The sequence below is a fragment of the Danio rerio genome, chromosome 24 (assembly GCF_049306965.1).
Source record: "Danio rerio strain Tuebingen ecotype United States chromosome 24, GRCz12tu, whole genome shotgun sequence".
Taxonomy (NCBI): domain Eukaryota; kingdom Metazoa; phylum Chordata; class Actinopteri; order Cypriniformes; family Danionidae; genus Danio; species Danio rerio.
The window spans coordinates 9,715,814-9,732,452 of NC_133199.1; the positions used below are offsets into that span (position 1 = coordinate 9,715,814).

General features: G+C 35.6%; 1 protein-coding gene across 20 annotated transcripts in view; it reads left to right on the forward strand.

Moving 5' to 3' along the window:
- si:ch211-285f17.1 overlaps positions 1-16,639 on the forward strand; it is a 293,770-nt gene that overhangs the window by 59,936 nt on the left and 217,195 nt on the right. For 10 of the 20 annotated variants that reach the window (XM_005162585.5, XM_073941526.1, XM_073941507.1 and 7 more), the window contains exon 1: positions 8,311-8,820. The exons of the other annotated variants lie outside the window; for them this stretch is intronic. In XM_005162585.5, the coding sequence (XP_005162642.1) occupies positions 8,523-8,820 (298 nt within the window). In that variant the 5' untranslated portion in view covers positions 8,311-8,522. Of the gene's footprint in view, positions 1-8,310; positions 8,821-16,639 lie in introns of those variants that run through there. 20 annotated transcript variants of the gene reach the window in all.

A 16,639-nucleotide genomic window follows, 5' to 3' on the forward strand; every position in this document is an offset into this window, starting at 1 on the left:
TGCAACTTATAATATGCAAAAAATATCTGAGTTTGAATTGTGTTCATTTGAATTAAAAATTATTTTTTACTCATTAAAAATTTTGAATTTTGAACATCTGAATTTTAAAACAGCTGATTTTTTTAAGTCACATTTTTTTAGACGTACTTTCAAACTTCAGATTTTCATGTGTTCTGAATTCATAGATTGCAGATATTGGGTTGGTAAATATACAGTTTCAAGTTTTCAAGATGAAGAAATTCGAAACATAAAATTTAATTTTCTTAAATTTAAAACCAGAAATTGACATTGTGAAATTCAGATTTAGCGCAGAAAATCATGGGTCTTCAACAGGGAAGAGATGATCACTGAAAAGTTATGGACCTACTTTCTGCACTGAATCTAAATTTCACGATCTGAATTTTTGGTTTTGAGTTTTAGAATACTGAATTTGATGTTCCGATATTTCTTCATTTTGGAAACCTGAAACTGTATTTTTACAAACTGGATCTCTGCAGTCTGGGAAATCAGAACACAAAAAATCTGAAGTTTGAAAATACTTACAATCAGCTGTCAGAAACTTCAGATGTTCAATATTCAAGTTGTGAAATTCTAATTTAAGTAAAGAAATTCAAATGCAAAACATTTTGTAATGTCATATAATAAACAGTTTTATTAAATTACAATTGTTAATAATTCAAATGAACACAATTCAAATTCGGATTGTTTTGGCATATTATTACTGTAGCTCCATATACAAGTATTATTCATTATAGTTCATGTTAATAAACACAATAACTGACATTATTGAAATATTATTGTAAAGTGTTACATTCTATCTCCTACTGTCACTTCACAAGTTTCATACAAAATCTAAAATAAATAGACTTTAAATAGATCTAATAACAATATTTATAATACTCTTCTTTGTATTCAAAATTTAATTGTGTGTCTTCATTGCTGAACTGTGCAGAGAGCGATCACGGTTGTTTTAGCCAAAGCTCATTTTTATATGACTTCTGGGCATTTTTCAGTTAATTATTCCTCTCTGCCTCCATACTATCTGGAAATCCAATCCTTGTAAATCTTTTTAGCAGTCTGACATGCAATCCACGGCTCATTACTGAGGAATGTACAGTATAATTATTCGTCTGCTGGTTAAACTCTTCATGAGGCATTTAACTACCAGAAGCTTATCAGACAATCATTTATACGACATTTATTCACTCAAGCGACCATGTGAAGGTGACTAGAGTAAGATGTATCTGAGTTTTACAAAATAAATCTACTGTACAAGGCCTAAATCACTTCACTTGAGTGTTGGAAAAGTCATATTTACTTACCTCAGGTCTTGTCTCCTGATGTAAAAAGAAAAAACTTGAGATGGTGTTAATGAAAGAGCAGGAATTGTCAGGAATAGTGATTATAGGCATCATAGCGGTGTAGTGTTTGTCTCTGAGGAGCTCAGGTCATGATCTGAGAAGGTGTGAAGAGCAAAAGCTCAGTGTTGTTTTTCTCGGTTGCTAGTTGTAAATGATATAAGCACTGACTGCAATCACTGTTGCTAAATACTGTAGTGAAACAACAATAGTATTAATGTTTAAACTCTCATTTCTTTCATTCATTCATTTTCTTGTCCGCTTAGTCCATTTATTAATCCGGGGTCGCCACAGCGGAATGAACCGCCAACTTATCCAGCAAGTTTTTACGCAGCGGATGCCCTTCGAGCCACGACCCATCTCTGGGAAACATCCACACACACATTCATATACACACTCATACACTACGGACAATTTAGACTACCCAATTCACCTGTACCGCATGTCTTTGGACTGTGGGGGAAACCAGAGGACCAGGAGGAAACCCACGTGAAGGCAGGGAGAACATGCAAACTCCACACAGAAACGCCAACTGAGCCGCGGTTCGAACCAGCGACCCAGCGACCTTCTTGCTGTGAGGCGACAGCACTACCTACTGCGCCACTGCCTCGCCTGGCATTTGATATTCCCAAAACAAATTATATTTCATGTTCAGCCATGAAAAAAACACACAACATAGCCAATGTGGATGACAAAACTTTCTGTGGTAAGGATGCTGATCATTCATTTTGAAAATAGGCAATAAATAAACAGCACAGTTGAAGTCTAAACAACAACATTAACACTCTTAAAATATAAAATAGCAATATTTGGCAAACTTTATTAAGTTTAGTCTTCTGTCATTATACTTAATACAATATGACAATTGTTATATTTGTGTACTAAATATTTGTTGTGCCTCATGAACAACACTCCTTGTTAAGAATGTATCCCTTTTTTATGAAAATAAAAAATACTCAGTGGATTAAAAGCACTAACTCAGTAGATGTCAGCAGAACAATGTAGCAATCAACACTACAAACACATTCTTGTTTACATAATAATAGTTTTATTGTATGAACAACACACAAAAATATAAAACATAACATCTTGATATAACATTTACATTTTGTCAAATCTATTTGCTTTGGAAAAAATAATTGCCATTAGATATTCCCCAAACAAATTATATTTCAGCCATAAAAGAGACACACAACATACAGTAGCTATAGTAGATTCCACAAAAACTGTCTGTGGTAAGGATGAAGTTTATCAATCATTTAAAAAAAAAAGGGAAATAGTTAAAGTCTAAACAACTACATTAACACTCTTAAAATATATAACAGCAATATTTGCCAAACTATATTAAGTTTAGTCTTCCGTCAATATACTTAATACATTAGCTGAAAATTGTTTCATTTTTGTAATAAATATTTGCTGTGCACTCTTAGTAAAAGAAAAAAATATATGTCTGAAAGAAAATAATAATAATAAATATTCAAATATTTAAAATAATAATAATTGGTTCTCGAATCTAATTGGCTGTTAGCCGTTCGATATTCTGCAATATCAGAACTCGTACAGCCTCTTCACCAGTGGTGGATTTAGCCATGAGCAATGTGGGCGGCATCTTGCTATAGATTGGAATCCCGCCTGAACCCCTCCCGCCGCTCTTCACTTTCATCTGCGACCCCCAACTCAACATCCCCCCCTCAGATTTTCACTTCTATCTATGAAAGCTTCCCACCGCGCCACCCACTTCTTCACTTTCGTCCACGACAAAACACAGACACACCCCGCTATTCACTTTCTACTCACAAAGGGCAGCACGAACACTGTCAGGGCGGTACTACAGTTCTTTGCCTAGAGAGCTAGTTAAGCTTAAGTACTTTTGAGTCTTTTTTAATTGAGAATGTCGTTGTTTTGTAGCGGAGCAAAGACAGTTGACGTTGTTCATCCACAAGATGGTGAGAGAGACAGCATAATAAGCATAACAAGAGGAAAAGAATACTGTGTAAAACTCCAAACTACAGCTGATCAAATCATTTTAAATCTGGTTAGTGACATTCTAAGTCGATCTCTCTCTTTTGTATGTTGTAATGCTGCATTTATTTTTGGACATTCTTTGTGTAATGCTGAGTTACTTATTGGTTGGAGATCTGTTTGTTTCTCATGGGTTTTCTGTTTTTTTATTATTATTATTTATTTTTTTTTTACTGCAGGCTAGGTTAGTAAAAAGAAATGAAGAAGAAATGCCCGCATGTGTTTAGCATTTTTCCTTATCGCAACAGTTATTCCTTAATATACCTTAACACAACAGTAATCTGCTAGTGTTGGCATTGCATTGACTTTTTTGGTTTAATTCTGGGATCTCCCTTTTGCTACAGAAATACTGGGAAATCTCTGCAGACTGATGGCATTTCATGTCGTTCAGCCTTATAACCTTAAAATGTGAGTAAAATCACCTGTTTTGAATTTTGAATTTTACATTTTGTCAAATCTATTTGGTTTGGAACAAATAATTGCCATTAGATATTCCCCAAACAAATTATATTTCAGCCATAAAAGAGACACACAACATACAGTAGCTATAATAGATTCCACAAAAACTGTCTGCGGTAAGGATGAAGTTTATCAATCATTTAAAAGAAAATAGGAAATAGTTGAAGTCTAAACAACTACATTAACACTCTTAAAATATATACCAGCAATATTTGCCAAACTATATTAAGTTTAGTCTTCCGTCAATATACTTAATACATTAGCTGAAAATTGTTTTATTTTTGTAATAAATATTTGCTGTGCCTCATGAATAACACTCATTGTTAAGAACTAATTTGCAGAAGCAATTGCATAAGGTTTTGGAAAAAGTCCCAGAGTAAAATGAATGGAAAATGGTTTAAAAATGAAGCAGTCTCATGGGTCATATATTATTTAAAGTGTTAAATATAGCTTGAGCTATAGCAATGAATTGAGCCCTTACAGGGTGGAGCCACGAGGCAGCCAAATACATAGGGTATTATTAGCGGGCTTTGAATTTACCCCAAAACATACGCGAAAGCATATGCACGCTCACTGACTGAGGCACATGCATGCATATCACACACAAACCACACATTTGTATGTGCAATACACAACATCTGCATTTTGCAGACCTGAACATTTTAAAACAGACCCATCTGTTTTACTCATTGCATGGTCAAAGGTCTTCAGGTTTTATTAAAGAAAAAATATAGGTCAAAAGTCAGCCATAGTACTCTGTTTTTTCACTTTGTGTGCTAAATTCATTGAAGGATTTTTTTGTGAAATGAGATAATATTGTATGTACAAAAAAGTTGGTGGGATAACTGTATCTGATTGTCTCCTCTTAAATAGGTCACATCTCACTCACTCAACCAATACACCTACCTCACATGCTCCAACATGATCACTTCCCTGTGTTAAAATGATTGATGTATGGTTTGTCCAGATGGCTGAATGGTTTGCAAGCATGTCAGTGGGGGTTTAATCCAGTGATGAGATGTTGTACGTTTAAATCTCTCTTTTTTTTATATGTGTATGCATTTTACTCGTAGCCTTTTTATGGATTGTGTGGCAGCCAAATCTGCTCCACTGGGACTTTTTTGTGCCTAAACTCCCTGAGTAGGAAATCCAAAGGTAAATACCCTGCTACTGGATGCGTTGACCAAGGCTTTTCTGTGAAATGGAATCACAGAGCGGCTATCTGGTACAGCTGAAAAAGCCCCAGGATTTTGGGTTAGTAGGTTATGAGTTCAAAACCTTTATCCATACACTTTCTGACCCAAACTCAGAATATAAAATATGTTTTCTGTTGAATTTTGACATTTATGGTTTATGTTAAACTGAGATTAATTAGATATATACTGAGCACTCTTAGTAAAAGAAAAAAATATATGTCTGAAAGAAAATAATAATAATAATAAATATTTGAATATTTTAAATAACAATAATTGGTTCTCGAATCTGATTGGCTGTTAGCCGTTCGATATTCTGCAATATCAGAACTCGTACAGCCTCTTCACCAGTGGTGGATTTAGCCATGAGCAATGTGGGCGGCATCTTGCTATAGATTGGAATCCCGCCTTAACCCCTCCCGCCGCTCTTCACTTTCGTCTGCGACCCCCAACTCAACATCCCCCCCTCAGATTTTCACTTCTATCTATGAAAGCTTCCCACCCCGCCACCCACTTCTTCACTTTCGTCCACGACAAAACACAGACACACCCCGCTATTCACTTTCAACTCACAAAGGGCAGCATGAACACTGTCAGGGCGGTACTACCGTTGTTTGCCTAGAGAGCTAGTTAAGCTTAAGTACTTTTGAGTCTTTTTTAATTGAGAATGTCGTTGTTTTGTAGCGGAGCAAAGACAGTTGACGTTGTTCAACCACAAGATGGCGAGAGAGACAGCATAATAAGCAAAACAAGAGGAAAAGAATACTGTGTAAAACTCCAAACTACAGCTGATCAAATCATTTTAAATCTGGTTAGTGACATTCTAAGTCGATCTCTCTCTTTTGTATGTTGTAATGCTGCATTTATATTTGGACATTCTTTGTGTAATGCTGAGTTACTTATTGGTTGGAGATCTGTTTGTATCTCATGGGTTTTCTGTTTTTTTATTATTTTTATTATTATTTTTTTTTACTGCAGGCTAGGTTAGTAAAAAGAAATAAAGAAGAAATGCCCGCATGTGTTTAGCATTTTTCCTTATCGCAACAGTTATTCCTTAATATACCTTAACACAACAATAATCTGCTAGTGTTGGCATTGCATTGACTTTTTTCGATTTAATTCTGGGACCTCCCTTTTGCTACAGAAATACTGGGAAATCTCTGCAGACTGATGGCATTTCATGTCGTTCAGCCTTATAATCTTAAAATGTGACTAAAATCACCTATTTTGTCACCACTTTAGACATTACGCTAAAGAATCATTCAAACACTAGCTCTAAAAAAACATTGGTAAAGTAGCAACAGTTTCTTCCATTCTGACATCAGCTGCAGATGTGAATAAATAGCAGAATAAAGTAGTTCCTCATACAAAAGGATTTTGAGGCTCTCCATGTTTGATCTTCCTTTTTATATACATGGTTATATACACGGCTATGCTGTCGAACTGTTGTATAAACGCAATATCACACTCGTAGCGATGTGGCTGTATATCGGCACTGGTGGGAGGCATGCGGTGGCTCAAGGCTGCAGGCCGAGTGCTTTAGTGTTTCTCCAGTGCTGCTAGTTGAGCCAATGCACGCCTCCCACCAGTGCTGATATACAGCCATATCACACTGCTACTCATGTGATATTGCTCATATATATACAGTTTAAGTCAGAATTATTAGCCCCCCTGTTTGTTTATTTATATTTTTTGCCAATTTCTGTTTAACGGAGAGAATATTTTTTCAACACATTTCTAGACATAATAGTTTTAATAACTCTATAATCTCTCATAACTGATTTATTTGATTTTTGCATTGATGACAGTAAATAATATTTCACCAAATATTTTTCAAGTATTCTTCTATACAGTTTAAAGTGACATTTAAAGGCTTAACTAAGTTAATTAGGTTAACTAGCCAGGTTAGGATAATTACGCAAGTTATTGTAAAAGAGTGGTTTGTTCTGTAGACTTCGAAAAAATATACAACTTAAAGGGACTAGAAATATTGACCTTAAAATGGCTTTTGAAAAATTAAAAACTGCTTTTATTCTAGCCAAAATAAAACAAATAAGACTTTCTACAGAAGAAAAAATATTATCAGACATCCTGTGAATTTTTTTTTGCTCTGTTAAACATAATTTATGAAATATTTAAAAAAGAAAAAAAAATCAAAGGGGGGCTAATAATTCTGACATATATATATATATATGCTTGTTGTGATATATATTATGTTTATATTAAAAAACAAGCAATTTTTTTAAAGACACATTATCTGCACTGCAAAATTAAAACATGTACAAACCTATTATGACTTATTGATCTTTTTTTAATTTATTCATTTCAATCTAAATTGTTGTTTATCTATTTAATACAGATTTATTTGTAACAAACAAACAAAAGAAAAAGCCATTTAAAACAGTCTACTGCAGACATGACAGCATAACCATTGAACAAAGATTCCTTACATATTTTCCTGTCACAATTAAAGTTAAGTAACACAGTCAATCTTTTTCGAATTGTAGCTGCTCAAACATTCTTCAAGTGTGTTTGAACTTGTTTTGACAACAGCAAACAGGATTTCTTTACTCCATTTCCAACTCTTTATGGTACAAAGTAAAGCTTCCAGCATGCTTTACTTTGACACACACAGAGACTGCAGATCTCAAGTACTAGCTATGCTAGTGTAATCCTGCTTTCCTTTTTGCCGCTTTGTAATTCTCCAGAAATACTCGGGCATGTGTGTGTGTGTTTGTGTGTCTGTGTGTGTGTATATAGCCTATGTGTGTAATTTTCTACAGCACACACCATAGTGCTGGTCTGTTAAATTGGAGAGTGGATAAGCAGCGGTGAGAGAGAGAGAGAGAGAGAGAGAGAGAGAGTCACATGTGGATCAGTATACACAGCTGTGACAGCAACAGAAGACCTTTTCTCCTCCCTTTTCATTCTTTTCCTCTTCTACTCCCAAACATTGAGACTTTATCAGCCTTCTCAACCTTCAAGCATCTGGATGAATAAGAAGGTTGAGAGAGAGAGAGAGAGTGAGAGAATGAGAGTTGGAGTTCGAGAGAGCAGAATAAGAGAGAGAGAGCGAGCGATTGAGACTGTTGGAATGCGCTGATACATGGGAACAGGCTGCATATCTCCGTTTGTCCCGCTGTCAGTCATCCTGAGGCACGCGCACATACACTTCAGGACGCTGAAGGCTCCATTTGGAAAGGTGGTGATTAACCCCTTCCCCCTCGTTCCTCCTCCTCCTTCTCCTCCGTCTTTCTCGCCGTCTGGTTCTTCTACCTGCACTCGTCTGGACTCGTTCGCTCAGTAAAGACACAGAAGGACAGGAAGGAAGAGAGATGAGACAGAAGGAGGGTGAGTAAATCCAATTCATTCTCTGTGGAATACCATTCGGACACCTGTGGGACACAGTTTCAGATGGTCTACTATAATGGACAAGTGAAATGGAATACTGATGCTTGATTGAATACAGTTAAGTCAACATTTCTACAAGATGTCTAAACCGTCAAGACTTGCCCGTCCGTCCTCTGCGGGTCCCAAACTCTCGTCGTCCCGTCGGGATACACCTGGTGGAAAACCCAGAATGCCTGTAGTAGAGGAGAAGGTGATGCGGATTGGAAGCGAGGGCAGTATTGTCGGTCATAGGCCTCCTGTCAATGGGACGACACATTCACAGATTTTGCAAAGCGCTCATTTAAAGGAAGAGGATGAGGCGTCCCAATCAAAGAGCAGAATCAGTCCACCTAAAGGGTCCACAACGAATGTATCCCAGCAACAGGTCACACAGCCCAGTAAGTTTAAGCAGAGATGGATGTCTGCATTCATACTATAGTCATTTCACTGATGGTTTTATCCAAAGTTGCTTTATAAACAGGAACAACACTGGTTTTAAGATATAATGCAGGTTTTGTAGAGTACACTGCACTTTTCACGTTTAAACTTTGGTCACTTTTGGTCTCATATTTGTATTATTTTAATAAATAGATACCCAGAGAAAAGTGTTAAGAGTGTATGTATTTTACTTTTATGGATTGTATGGCTGCCAGATCTGCTCCACTTGGACTTTTTTTGTGCTTAAACTCCCTCAGTATAAAATCCAAAGGTAAATATCCTGCCTTTGGATGGTTTGACCCAGGCTTTTCTTTGAAATGGAATTACTAAAGTGTATAAGTGTTCTCAAGTTGCATTTTCATGGCACAGTAGATGATAAAGAAGTTGTTAGATTGTTAGTTGTTAGATTAACTTTGCTTCTCTTCATATTTCTTAGTAGAAAAAAAAAAGATTTGCTGGTATGTTTTTCACAAAAGAACACACTTGAACCACACTTTGTATTATTATCTTTCTGTCCTACTGAAGCATTTAGACCTTTTAGATGTGACAAGTGTTTACTGAGAAGTTATGTGAATAACTGTGCTGGCATGGGTGAATATTTAGTTTTAATTGTTGATTAAACATTGTGATTAAGTGCCTAAAAAAGCTTGAAATCTCTTTGGCATGTTGGCAAATTTGAGGACAATTTAAAGACTATACTGGTGTGTGTGTGTGTGTGTGTGTGTGTGTATATCTGGTACTACCTTTTTATCAAACTAAACTCAACACAAATTAAGCCAAAATCTCTATTTGCTCTCCTTTTACCCTCATTGCTGGAGATCATTTTGAGAAAGTATCGAAAAGTTATGTTGATGTTTTTTCTCCACCTTTTACACATTGTAGATGTTTGGCATGTAAATATGCAATAACGGATGGCTTAAATCACAAATTGTGAAAATATATTTAGACTATTTGTGGTATAAGCGATACGTTAGTGTGACAGCTATTCTGTAGATTAGTTTAGTTTTTTAGTAGTTTTAATTGATGACTAAACAATGATATTTGTGATTGAGTGATTGATTGTGAGACAACAGTTTAAGTAATTCTGGTGATTTCTGAAACTCTAGAAGAGGTAACTGTGAGAGTTTATAATTTTAGCCTAAACTTTTTGTAAATATGTGCCTCAGCGTTTATTTTTTGAGACTTAAAATACATTGCTTCAAGTATATTTTGTTGCAGGTTTCAAATGAAAAATACACTACAGGGCACTTTCTACATTTTTGTGAATCTGAAATACCCTTCCCTAAACCCAACCAATAGTGGTTTATACTTTACAACAATCTGGTTGTTAGATTTAATGGAGGTTTTGTTGAGTACTGCACTTTTCATGCTTGATCTTTGGTCATTGTTGGTCTCATTTTGATGATTTTAATACATAAAAAGTGTTAAAAGTGTATGTATTTTACTTGTTGCCTTTTCATGGATTTCGTGGCAGCCAAACCTGTCCACTGGGACTTTTTTGTGCCTAAACTCCCTGAGTATGAAATCCAAAGGTAAATAACTTTCCTCTGGATGGTTTGACCCAGGCTTTTCTGTGAAATGGAATCACAAAGTGTTCTCAAGTTGCATTTTCATGGCACAGGAGATGACAGTTCTCAGGTATGTTAGATGAACTTTGCTTTTCAGCATATTAGAAGAATTGAAAATATACATAAATGACAAAGTTGGTGAGCATTTAAGTGACAATTGAACATTCTTGTGAAAAAAAAAAGATTTGCTGGTATGTTTTTCACAAAAGAACAAACCTGAACCACTTTTTATTATTATGCTTCTGCCCTAAAGGATTTAGACCTTTTAGATGTGACAAGTGTTTGCTGAGAAGTTATGTGAATAATATGATGGCATGGGTAAATATTTAGTATTAATTGTTGATTAAACATTGTGATTATGTGCCTAAAAAGCTTGAAATCTCTTTGGCATGTTGTCAAATGTATGGATAATTTGAAGACTATAGGTTAGTGGGATATATTTTTCTGGTTCTACCTTTTATCAAACAAAGCTCAACACAAATTAAGCCAAAATCTCTATTTGCTCTCCTTTTACCCTCATTGCTGGAGATAATTCTAAGACAGTATCGAAAAGTCATGTTGATGTTATTTCTCCACCTTTTACACCTTCCAGATTTGTGGTATGTTGTATATATGCACTCTTTGTCATATTAGCCACAAGCTAGTTTTATTAGTGTGACATTTATTTGTAGATTTTTAATTTTAATTGATGACTACACAATGATATTTGTGATTAAGTGATTGATTGTGGGAATATACAGTATTATATACAGTATTGTAGATATTTAAGATATTTGAGAACAGTTTAAGTAATTCTGATGATTTCTGAAACTCTAGAAGAGGCAACTGTGAGAGTTTTATCATTTTTACCTAGGCTCTTGTAAACATGTGCCACAGCATACATTTTTGCAAAACTTAGTTGTTTTGCTGCATGTTTCAATGGACAAATCTACTACAGGGGCTGTGAAATTAAAATACCATTGCCTAAACCCAATCATTAGTGTTTTAAAAAGCAAACAGGAGAGAAAAGTGCACTATGACCACATAGTTTTACCTTGATTTTATATTGATTAAATCTATTTTGTGCTGGACTCATACCCAAGCGTTTTGCATCACAAGTACAACTCCATTTATAATATGTAGTTTTTATTTGGTGTTGGCCAAAAAAAACGCAAAAAATATATATTTTATTTTTATATTATATTTTTATAATATGTCCCTGTAATTATCATTACAAAAAAAGATTGCTGGTATGTTTTTCACAAAAGAATAAACCTGAACCACATTTTTTATTATTATGCTTCTGCCCTACTAAAGGATTTATAACTTTTAGATGTGACAAGTGTTTACTGAGAATTTATATGAATAACTATGGAGGGCATGGGTAAATATTTAGTTTTAAACCCAAACAATAGTGCTTTAAAAAGCAAACTAAAGAGAAAAGTGCACTATGACCGCATACATTTACCTTGATTTTATATTGCTTTAATCTATTTTATGCAAAAGTGCTGAACTCATACCCAAGCGTTTTGCATCACAAGTACAACAGCATTTATAATATGTAGTGTTTATTTGATGTTGGCCAAAGAACTGCAAAAAAATATATTTTATTTTTATATTTTATTTTTATAATATGTCCCTGTAATTATCATTAGTGCATTAATGCATTCATTTTACATAAAAACTGGATGAAATACAAATAAAAAAGGATGAAGTACATATTTCCAACAAGCCTGTGTTGGTTTTTTTTCTCAACGGACAGACTAGAGCCACACATTGAGTCTCATTGCTGGAGAAAAACTTGAGGTAATAACAAAAACTTGGGATCCAGACGAACACACAGATATGTGTCATTCATTTGTTTGATCACTAAAATGTCATGTATGATGTCATTCAAAACCTGCTTTCTGTCATTCCTAAACAATTCATGCATTTGACAATTGAATATTCTTGTGAAAAAAAAAAGATTGCTGGTATGTTTTTCACAAAAGAACAAACCTGAACCACACTTTTTATTATTATGCTTCTGCCCTACTAAAGGATTTAGACCTTTTAGATGTGACAAGTGTTTACTGAGAAGTTATGTAAATATCTATGGTGGAATGGGTAAATATTTAGTTTTAAACCCAAACAATAGTGTTTTAAAAAGCACATGAAAGCGAAAAGTACACTATGACCGCATAAATTTACCTTGATTTTATATTGCTTTAATCTATTTTGTGCAAATGTGCTGGACTCAAACCAAAGCGTTTTGCATCACAAGTACAACAGCATTTAAAATATGTAGTGTATTTTTGGTGTTGGCCAAAGAACTGCAAAAAATATATATTTTATTTTTATATTATATTTTTATAATATGTCCTTGTAATTATCATTAGTGCATTAATGCATTAATTTTACATAAAAACTGGATGAAGTACGAATAAAAACGGATGAAGTACATATTTCCAACAAGCCTGTGTTGGTTTTTTCTTGAAGCCACACCTTGATTGTTATTGCTGGAGGAAAACTTGAGGTAATAACAAAAACTTGGGATGTTAGCAAGGCGCTCTTAGATGTGTTACAAACTAAATGATGTGTCTTCTTTGTGATATTACTCATCAATGTCGAACAGTCTTAATAGCATGACATATAGTGGGTGGATATTTCATTTTAATCATTGGCTAAACATTGTTACTTGTCATTAAGTGCGTGCCTAAGATGTGATATGTACTGTGAGATGTCGACGTGTCAGCATCGAGTGCGAGTATGAGTAAAAACGGAACACACTGTTTTGTTTGCAGAGGTTTTTAAACGCATTTAGTTGTATTAAGCAGATTTGCACGCTTCATTTGAAGTGTCAGAATGGAAGTCGATAGATGGAATTACGCTACAGTGTTTGGTGCCGGCTTTTATTTATTCATATATAAGAATGAGTTTTGCGGGATTAGATCAACAGCGGGGTTGATTTCGCTGCATTCTTCATAAAAACACACGGGTTCACCATCACATTTTCTCCTCATTCCAGCACAGTAGGGTGCAGATTAATGCCAGTTTGTGTGCTTGCATGTGTTTGTGAGTGTGATTAGGCACCTCTTTATCACATTCCACCCCAGTGGCTTTTAATCCTGCTGGTTGTGGATGAAGAACTCAGTGTCAGCTCAGAATTCCTCTAAAGTGGTAATGTTTGGCCCAAATCCTGTCACCTCAGCGGCCTTCTGATGCCTGTCAGTCACAGCTCTCGATGTGTAGTGATTAAAAGTCATGTCATGTCTGCTTAGTGAAATTGCAGAAACAGGATACCCCTGGGGCGAGGATTTAGACCATGGCGATATTACGGACAAGAAGTTTTTAAAACCAATCTTTTAGTTATTCATCCAGACGAACACACGGATATGTGTCATTCATTTGTTTCATCACTGAAATGTCATGTATGATGTCATTTAAAACCTGCTTTCTGTCATTCCTGAACAATTCATGCATTTGCCTCCATTCGTTCCATCTTCCATGGCAGTGGAATCCAGATGTTACCATGAAAATTGGTTGTCAGTTGATAACAATTTGCAGAAGAGGTGTACAGTTGTAGACATATGTTTGAAACATTTTCAAGGTTAACACTTGACACAAACACTTTACAGTTTGTCTCGTGGTTCGTTACCATGGATGGATTAATGTTGGCTACAGCTACAGCTAAAAGGCTACAAAAAGCAGAAAACAAACAAACGTGTGCACTATTTTTTCTCAAAACTTCATATTCTAAAGTCATACAAAAGTTTGTCATTGTTAAAGAATACTGCTACAATTATACTCGTTTGTTGATAAAAAAAAGAGTAGGCACAATATGCAAGATTTTTCACAAAAAATCCAAGAACCAGAACAGTTTTATATATCATATAGTGTAAGTGTACTATAACAGGCGATGCCGTGGCGCAATAGGTAGTGCTGTCGCCTCACAGCAAGAAGGTCGCTGGTTTGAGCCTCGGCTGGGTCAGTTAGCGTTTCTGTGTGGATTTTGCATGTTCTTCCTGCTTTTTTGTGGGTTTCCTCTGGGTGCTCCGGTTTCCCCCACAGTCCATAGACATGGGTTACAGGTGAATTGGGTAGGCTAAAGTGTACGTAGTGTATGAGTGTTTGTGGATGTTTCCCAGAGATGGGTTGCGGCTGAAAGGGCATCCGCTGCGTAAAAATGTGCTGGATAAGTTGGCTGTTCATTAATAAAGGGACTAAGCCGAGAAGAAAATGAATGAATGTTATATAACAGTGTTTTGCTGACTTATATACAGTACTTACATCCTAGCAGGCACAGAACATCAACATGATGTCAGATTGACATTGTACCCCAATGTTTGGGGAAGTTGCATTTTGTTTGGAATTGAATATCGGGTTGATGATCAGTGTCCAATGTCCAAACAAAAATTAACCAAATATCAACTTGTTATTATGTTAATGGACGTCTAATGGACGTTACCACTATGACGTCTATCAGACATTGGATTTTGATTGCCATACCTTATGAATAGATGTCAGTTTTTTTTTACTTCATTATAATGTTGGTTTAAAATGTTGGCTTGACGTTGGATTTTGGTTACTTTCCAACACAACCTAAAATCAACTAAATATCAACACTATTTGATGTTGTTATTGGATGTCAAAGTAAGTTGTCCTTAGACGCTGGCTAGACATTGAATTTTGATCACCTGACTTTATGACATAAATATTACCTAATATTAACGTCTTATGACACTAGCTATGTTTCCATCCAAAAACTGGAATATTGCATAAAAGACATGCCAATAAAGCAACGTTTCCATCCAATAAGTCAAAGAGAACAAAATCGTCACTTTCTGATTAACTGGCGTCAAATATGAACAGTAAAAGTCTAATTTGCTGTGGTAGGAGCAGCTCCGTGAATCTTTTCCTTATTTAATAAATTACTTTGAAACGTAGCTATTGTGTGCCTACTGGGATTATCTCAAATGTTTCAAAGATTCCAGAGAAAAAAATCCAGAGAAATAAGTTATTTTTAACTAATAAGACTGTGTCCTTTGTCGTCATGCTAATGACATCACTCACACCCTAGATTTACAGTTTGGATTATAGAAAACAGGTAAAGAGCAAGTTAATATGTGAAGTTTTTTTATGAACTAATTTCGAGAGGATCACGATTGCTTATGATTGATCACGGCTGGTCCTGCATCAGCCAATACACTATTCACCAATCAGTCGATTCCTAAGTTACCATAAATAATCAAAGTTCCATACCACAGTCATCTTTATTTTGAAGACTCCCCCCTTCCACCCCTACTCCTCCTCTACTAGTAGCCTAGTGCATGCTGGATTCAATGCATGTCATGTTTTTTTTTCTCATGCTGTTGTTTAGTGTTTGCATTTTTGTTCATTTCTTTGACATACAGTTTGCAAGGTTCTATGGCTAATAGGGATGTAACGGTATCAGAATTTCACGGTTTGGTAATACCTCAGTATGAATGTCACGGTACGGTATTTATTGAATCATTTACAGGAAAAACAAAACTTATGAAAATACTCCAAAAAAGTGCCAAAAGTGTCAACGACATACAAATTAGCCATCTATCTGTAAGCTTTGAAACAGGAACTTCAATTTTAATAACAAAAAAATATTAAACCATGTAAAAAAAATTAAGTTTCAATTTAGTATTGTTGAAAACTCATCACATTCAACATTTAATCACTCACTCACTTAGATAGAGATGGGTTTAAAGGAAAATTATCATATAAATATAATCTGGTAAAAGCTGGTATCTCTGGGCATTTACTATGTCCCCTGCAACAGAAAAAAACCCCTCTCATTTGGGACTGAGGTTTCTGGGACAAGAGAGATATGACTTGGCCCAGGTTGACAGCAGTGGGTAACGTTGTGCATTGTCTTTCCCCCACTTGAGAGGACAAACCATGAGTAAGATAGAGGTCTCATGTCTGCATCAATCTGAACAGTGTGCTGTTCAGATTGCTATTCAGTACGCGCGCGACAACACAGCTGATAAGAACTCGCGCGACAACACCGCTATTCAGTACGCGCGCGGCGACAACACCCGCTTTAGAGTTTTTCAGCTCTTTTTCATCCCCGCTTCTAGCAGCACACTCCATTTCCGCATTACTGGATCTGTAGCGACAACAGACCGCAAGGGATGATGGTCAAGCATGGGCTGATGGGAATTGTAGTTTTCGCTACCTCCCATTCGCTTCATTCGCCTGAGCAAATTTTCTCAGAAGA